This window comes from Tupaia chinensis, unplaced genomic scaffold, assembly GCF_000334495.1.
Source record: "Tupaia chinensis unplaced genomic scaffold, TupChi_1.0 Scaffold000355_1, whole genome shotgun sequence".
Taxonomy (NCBI): Eukaryota; Metazoa; Chordata; class Mammalia; order Scandentia; family Tupaiidae; genus Tupaia; species Tupaia belangeri.
Window position 1 is genome coordinate 813,129 of NW_006159850.1, and position 6,272 is coordinate 819,400.

The window sequence follows — 6,272 nt, forward strand, 5'->3', positions numbered from 1 at the left end:
CGGGAGCGGGTCGGCCCCGCCGCAGAGGACGCCGCGACCCCGAGTCAGACACGCCCATCCCACTTGCCCCGGGCCCTCCTCGCCGCGCTGGCGCCGCCCCTCGCCGCGCTGGCGCCGCCCCGCGGGCCGAAAGTCCCTAGCACGCGGTCATGGCGGAACCTGAGCTGCAGCTCGTGGCGCGGCGGATCCGCAGTTTCCCGGACTTCCCCATCCCGGGAGTGCTGTTCAGGTACGAGCGTGGACCGGGGGCCCTGGCACCGGCAGTAGCCCGGCCTCGGCCTCCGGCCGCCGGGGGCCGCCCGCGCCCCCACCCCCCGGGCTGGGGGACCCTGTTGCCCTGCCAGGACGGGACGCGTGCGAGGCCCCCCGCCCACCCCCCCAAGCCCGGGGACAGCCGGCCTTGCTTGTGTGCCCAGGGACATCTCGCCCCTCCTGAAGGACCCCGACTCTTTCCGCGCTTCCATCCGCCTTCTGGCGAGTCACCTAAAGAAGACCCACGGGAACAGGATCGACTACATCGCAGGCGAGCGGCGGGAGGCCTGCGGCCGGGAGGAAAGGGCGCACCCTCTGCTGGGGGGGGGCTCGGGGACACGCCCAGGCAGCCCCGTGGGCAGAGGATCCACCTGCCCACTACCCCTAGCCTTGAGGGATCGGAGACTCCCGAGTTCCTGGCCCAGGCCCAGGCAAGCAGCTGAGAGCTTCCTAGAGCCTGGGGAGGGCCGGAAACACCTGCTGGGACTGGGCTCCTTGCTCAGTGCACTGGGTGGGGGCTGTAGTGAGGTGGGGTGGCCACCAGCCTAGTTGCAGATGGACTGCCGAGCTTTGGGGAGAGGTCAGAGGACCTCCCTGAGACCACGCTGTTCAGCAGTGGCCGTGAAGGATGGGCTGGGCCCTGGTGTGACCCCACGCAGGCCGACGCTTGTACATACACTCGTAGGTGGGTGGACGGCACTTGCCTTTAACGGGAGCCAAGGCCCGGTGCCCTTCGTCTCTGTGGCGGCTGCTTGTCACCATCCAGCCTTGGCTTGACGTGCCACCTGCCGCCCAAGACCTCGCCTCTCACCCAACAGGCCTAGACTCCCGAGGCTTCCTCTTCGGCCCCTCCCTGGCGCAAGAACTGGGCTTGGGCTGCGTGCTCATCCGGAAGCGTGGTAAACTGCCCGGCCCCACTGTGTCGGCTTCCTACGCGCTGGAGTACGGGAAGGTGAGGGGCGCTGGCCAGACCCCCAGAGCGGCTGAAGCCCGAGCTGCACAGGAGATGTGGGAGCCCAGAGAGGTTGAGACACTAAGCCAGGTCACTCAGCTGGAGGCCACGCGGTAGCATTAGAGCAGACCAGGATGCAGGCAGAGCAGGCAGCTTAGAGCTCCCCTCAGCCTCTGCGTCTCAGCTGAGGGCCCTGCTCCCCCTGCAGGCTGAGCTGGAGATCCAGAGAGACGCCCTGGAGCCAGGGCAGAAGGTGGTGGTGGTGGACGACCTGCTGGCCACTGGCGGTGAGGGTCTCCCCTGTGCAGACAGCCTGGGCTCCAGGAGGGCCTGGCGCACTGGGGGGTAGGGGAGCCCCTTGGCACTGGAGCTGCCATGCCAGCTGCTGCCTCCTTCAGGAACCATGCGTGCAGCCTGTGAGCTGCTGGGCCAGCTGCAGGCAGAGGTGCTGGAGTGCGTGAGTCTGGTGGAACTGACCTCGCTGAGGGGCAGGGAGAGGCTGGGGCCCGTGCCCTTCTTCTCCCTGCTGCAGTACGAGTGACCATGCAGGATGGCCACCCTCCCTGCCCAGTGTCCTCCACTGAAGACATGGAGCTTCATCCCAGGGGGCCCCAGTGGCCACTTCTCTGCAAGTGGCTCCACTGTCCATGGCTGTTGCCTAGGGCCCTTCCTGCAGACCCAGAAGTGCCAAAGCCCGGAGCCAGTAGCCTGAGGTACACCAGGCTGGCCACTGCTACTACTGTGGGCTGGCCTGACATGGCACTCAGTAAACATCTCTGCTCAGCACACGTCTCTTGTCATCCTGTCCTCAGGGTGGGGTGCGGAGCAGCTCTGGGCTGCTGGCTGGGTGTTCGAGGGGTGCCTGACAGAGGAGGTGTTCGGGGCTGGACTGCTGGTCCCCCTCCTCAGGGAACTGAACTTCAGGAGCTGAGGCCACACAAGCACCCATGGGCACTCAGGCCTGGTGTTTGAGCCACCCAGAATCTGCTCCTGTGGTAGGCCCCAGCCTCGTCTTCACAGAGCACTGCCTGTCCCACCAGTGCCCCAGCAGCTGGGAGAGCACGGGCGAGGGAAAAGCAGGCCTAGAGCAGCCCTGCTGTGGGGCTGCCAGCTGGCCTCCCAGTGCCTGTAACCCTCGCAGACCTGCCAGCTGGGCGGCAACTTGACTGGCTTTGTTGACAACAGCCCTGCTGGGGCCAGGGGCCTGCCCTCAGCCCTTCCAGCCTGGGGCTGCCAGCTTGCCCTTGCAGCAACCGGGCCCATGGCTGACCGGACCCTTTCCAACCTAGAGGCCTCTCTGCAGTTGCTAACTTGCAGTGTGGCTTTCAATGAGGGGTCACCTTGGAAGTACACTTTTATTTAACCTTACACTTTATCCAATTCAAGCTTTATAAAAAGACAGGACTGCAAAATGGATTCAAGGCTTGAATTAGTTAAAAGTAGAAACAAACAGGTCTGCTGAAATGCAGAGGAGCCTTGTCTTCACAAGTTCTTATTGCTCAAAAGCTCTTCACGCCAGTTCCCAGTTCAAGGGGAGGCCCTCCTCAGACCGTCTCTGTCTCTCACCTCGGCCCCGATCCCCTCATGTGCCTATCTTCAGGGTCTTCCTCTTGCAGGAGACAAGGCCGGGCCCCTGGTGTACAGATAACCAGTCTTATACTCCCTGGACGTGGTCTAGACAGTGACTCAGTGGGATCAGGAGCAGCTCTTCTGGGGCGGCAAAGTCCCCACCACACGAGGATGTGAGCACCTCTGGGCAGCCCCACCCACAAGAACCAGGTTACTGCTCACAGGCAGGCTATGGGTGAGAACCCGGGGACCAGCCAAAGGGGGGAGTCCATCCCACCAGAGGCAAGAACGTAGTGGGCCCAGGCCGGCGAGCCCGTCTGTCTGCAGCTTCCCAGACTCACAGTGCCTCCTCGGCACGGGCCAGGCAGGCCAGGCGTGCTGTGATGCTGGCCAGGTCGGCAGCCTTGTCCAGCCTGAGGTAAGTGTCGGTGCGGATGTGGTGGAGGCGCAGCCAGTCTGGCAGCAGCTCGGCCAGGAGCAGCAGGTGCTCCTCCATCTCCCCTGTAGAGAGAGGGTGTGAGCCGACGCACTGCAGCAGGCAGCCCAACTGTGGGCTTGCCTGCAAACCACTCCCTGCCTCGCAGCTGGGCCTGGGCCGGGGGTCCCCAGAGACACTCTGGGACCAGAGGAGCAGACAGCAGAGCCTGCAGCTGAGCACTCGGGGGTGGGAGTGCAGGCCTCGGCAGGACGCGCCTGCAGCTGCTAAGGGCCCGAGACAGAGTGGACAGGTCAGGACCCTGCTCTGACCAAGGACCATGGGGCCGGCTAGGGTGCCTGGGGAGGGTGCAGCCCCAAGCCACACAGCAGAGCCATGGGGCAGGCGTGGTCACTCCCCACCCAGCCTGCACCTACCAGGGCTCATGGTGGTACAGCAGCTGCCCACCATCCTGGCGCAGGTGAGCCCCATGGCGAGCGCCGACTTGCGCTCAGATACGAAAACCCCACGCAGCACGCGGGCCAGCTCGGGCAGCGCCGGCGGCGGCTCCGGCTCCGGGCGCCTTGTCATCTGAGCCAGCTGCCTCTGTGCCTCCTTGGCTCGCACCTGTGGGGGCACAGGCAGGTCAGTGGGCAGCAGGCCCCCAGGCCCCGCCTCCCCAACCCCATGAACTCTCACCCGCTCCAGCAGGGCCTGGGACACCCCCTTCAGGGCACTGGGAGAGGCAGCTGGCGGCGTGGCTGGTGGCGTAGCCGGCAGGGCCTGGCTTGGGGACGCAGGACTGCTGGACTCTGGTGAGCGCAGGGCAAGGTGGCTCAAGGCCTTCTCCATCTGGAGGACACCAGTGAGGTCATGAGGAACATGCCCCAGCCCACCAGAGGCAGTCCCTGTCCCTCGGCATGGTCCCCACAGGACGCGGCCTGTGCTAACGCACCAGCCAGAGGAGGACAGAGGCTGCTGGTGAGCAGGCCACAGCTACCACCTCTGGGTGAGACCTGGGAGGTGCCAGGTGCACGGCCCCACCCACCACAAGAGCCCCCAGCCTCACCCTGGGTGACATCAGGCCGCGGGCACGAGCCAGCACCTCCTGGGCCGTGGCAGGTTTCTCCCAAGGCGGCGGCTGGGGCAGCTCGGCCACCTCGATGTCAGGCACCTTGTCCACATCGAAGCGCGGATGCCAGCGCATCAGCTGGTCCTCAGGCACCACCAAGGGGGGGCTCAGGGAGGCCAGGAAGGCCTGTGGAGAGGGGTAGAGGCTCACCGAGTGAGCTGGGCACACAGGAAGGGCAGGCTGCCCTAGTGCTGGGCAACCTGGGGGCAGCCACTTCACCTCTGCTACCTGGTACAGGCGGCTGAGCAGGCCACACGCGAGGCAGGCCCAGCGGCCACCCTGGGACCGCTGCCCCATCCCACGGCAGGGCCGGGCCTGCTCACCTTGTGATGCTCCCTAACCCGCTCCAACAGCTTCTGGCTGAAGACACGCCGCCGTCGCAGGAGACACGAGGCCGTGAGCTGGGGGGCCGTACCACCAGCCTCTGTGGAGAGCCCAGGCCTGAGTCCCGGCCAGTCCCAGCCAGCCTCAGCCAGCACCCGCCCCTCACCCACTCGCCACGGGCCACCGTGCTCACCCGCGTCCAGCAGCGGCTCGATGGTGAGCTGGTAATCGGACCGCCTGACACCGTCCTTGAAGGTGGGCACATTGCGCTCCTGGCGGAAGCGGTAAGACGCAGGGTACACGGCTTTGATCTGGCCCACGTTGCGCTCCTCGAATCGCCTGCAGGAAGGGCAGAGGGGTCAGAGGGAGCAGACCCCCACCAGCAGGCCAGGCCCCCGCGGCCACTTACTTGCGCAGCATGTCCTGCACCCCCTGCTGGACCTTGGCGAAGGTGGCGGTCTCTCGGCGGTTGTGCAGCCAGCCCACAACGGTGTCCATGCCGCGGAACATCTCTGCCAGCACCTGGTACTTGTAGGGCAGCACGAGGCCAGGGGCGCCAGGCTGGGCCAGGGCGTGGAAGCGCTGGTAGGCGGGCACCTTCTCGCTGCTGCAGGCAGAGGCCAGCACGTGAGCAATGCCAGAGCAGCAGCCCCATGCTAGGCAGGTCCAGCGCACCTGCCACCTCCCTACCCAGAGACCAAGGAGGCTGGCACAGCTCAGGCCTGCTGGCCCTGGCCTCTAGGGCAGCCCTGTGAGGCCAGTGATGACAAGAGGGTCTGGGGTACAGGGACCCAGTGATGCCCTGCAGACGCCCCAGCATGTCCGCTGTCTGTGCAGGGCCGTCCGGCTCCTCACCAAGTCAACACACCTGCCTCTGAACGGAGCACCCCCATCCCACGCAGCCTTCCTGGGGTAACTGACTCCAAACAAGGACTCACCACGGCTCCTTGGGATGCCCTCCAGCATCCGGGGTGCGGGGTTCCCTGGCATCCTCCTGAGCGTGGGTCCTGAGCGCCTGCACCCGCGCTTCCAGCTCCCGCGCCCGCCACAGGCATGACTTGAGCTCAGCGACTGCGTCCTCCGATGGGCCCTGGGGAGGGCGAGCCGTCAGGCCCCGGTGGACCCCTCCCTCCCAAGCTCAGCAGGGTGGGCCCAGCCTCTCACCTCGTCCTGCTGGGCTACGGGCTGGCCTGGCTGACCCGCGGTGGGGGTGCCTTTCTTTCTCCTCTTGCCTGGGGAGCCGGAGGCAGGGGAAGTCCTGGCGCCTGACCCCTGCTGGGAAGGACCCCAGGATGAACAAGGACAAGACCCAGAGCACCTGGTCGGGAGAAGTGACTCCGGGGACCAGACGTGCACGGCCAGGAGCCAGGGTCCCCAGCATCTCGCGGACCTAGGCCCTCCTAAGCCCTATGCGGGGGTCCGGCCCCGCAGCCCGCACCCAGTCCGGGTCAGACCCCCGCTCAGCCCGCCACGGCTTCCGGAGGTTCCCGAGTCTGAACCCCGGTTCTCCTTCCGGGCCCTCGGGGTCCTGACCTGACCTGCAGGGACCTCTCGCAGGCCCCGCGGCCCGCTCCGGCCACACGAGCCAAGCCAGGCCGGAGAGTGCACGCGGCCTCCGGCAGCCGCTT

The 6,272-nt window shown here is 66.5% G+C and overlaps 2 protein-coding genes across 2 annotated transcripts in view; one reads left to right on the plus strand and one right to left on the minus strand.

Annotated features, from left to right (window-relative positions):
• Nucleotides 1–77: 77 nt before the first annotated feature.
• APRT (adenine phosphoribosyltransferase) lies at nt 78–1,988 on the plus strand. Its single transcript, XM_006152540.3, has 5 exons — nt 78–229; nt 417–523; nt 1,071–1,204; nt 1,413–1,491; nt 1,603–1,988. Exons 1-5 carry the CDS (start codon nt 150–152, stop codon nt 1,743–1,745), a joined length of 543 nt encoding a protein of 180 aa, XP_006152602.1. The 5' UTR covers nt 78–149; the 3' UTR covers nt 1,746–1,988.
• A 552-nt stretch (nt 1,989–2,540) lies between these two features.
• CDT1 (chromatin licensing and DNA replication factor 1) overlaps nt 2,541–6,272 on the minus strand; it is a 29,549-nt gene continuing 25,817 nt past the window's right edge. Inside the window, exons 10-19 of the mRNA XM_006152703.2 lie at nt 5,809–6,051; nt 5,583–5,734; nt 5,054–5,251; nt 4,838–4,983; nt 4,644–4,744; nt 4,258–4,446; nt 3,888–4,040; nt 3,626–3,815; nt 3,115–3,274; nt 2,541–2,837 (exon numbers count right to left, since the gene is read on the minus strand). Of these exons, the coding sequence (XP_006152765.1) occupies nt 2,801–2,837; nt 3,115–3,274; nt 3,626–3,815; nt 3,888–4,040; nt 4,258–4,446; nt 4,644–4,744; nt 4,838–4,983; nt 5,054–5,251; nt 5,583–5,734; nt 5,809–6,051 (1,569 nt within the window). The 3' untranslated portion in view covers nt 2,541–2,800. The remainder of the gene's footprint in view (nt 2,838–3,114; nt 3,275–3,625; nt 3,816–3,887; nt 4,041–4,257; nt 4,447–4,643; nt 4,745–4,837; nt 4,984–5,053; nt 5,252–5,582; nt 5,735–5,808; nt 6,052–6,272) is intronic.

What these genes read in the sequence shown, in the direction of transcription:
- APRT (XM_006152540.3), top strand. Translation starts at nt 150, where the DNA reads ATGGCGGAACCTGAGCTGCAGCTCGTGGCGCGGCGGATCCGCAGTTTC. An exon ending in CAGGATCGACTACATCGCAG is followed by an intron (nt 524 to 1,070) that starts GCGAGCGGCGGG and finishes CTCACCCAACAG; the next exon opens with GCCTAGACTCCCGAGGCTTC. An exon ending in CGACCTGCTGGCCACTGGCG is followed by an intron (nt 1,492 to 1,602) that starts GTGAGGGTCTCC and finishes TGCCTCCTTCAG; the next exon opens with GAACCATGCGTGCAGCCTGT.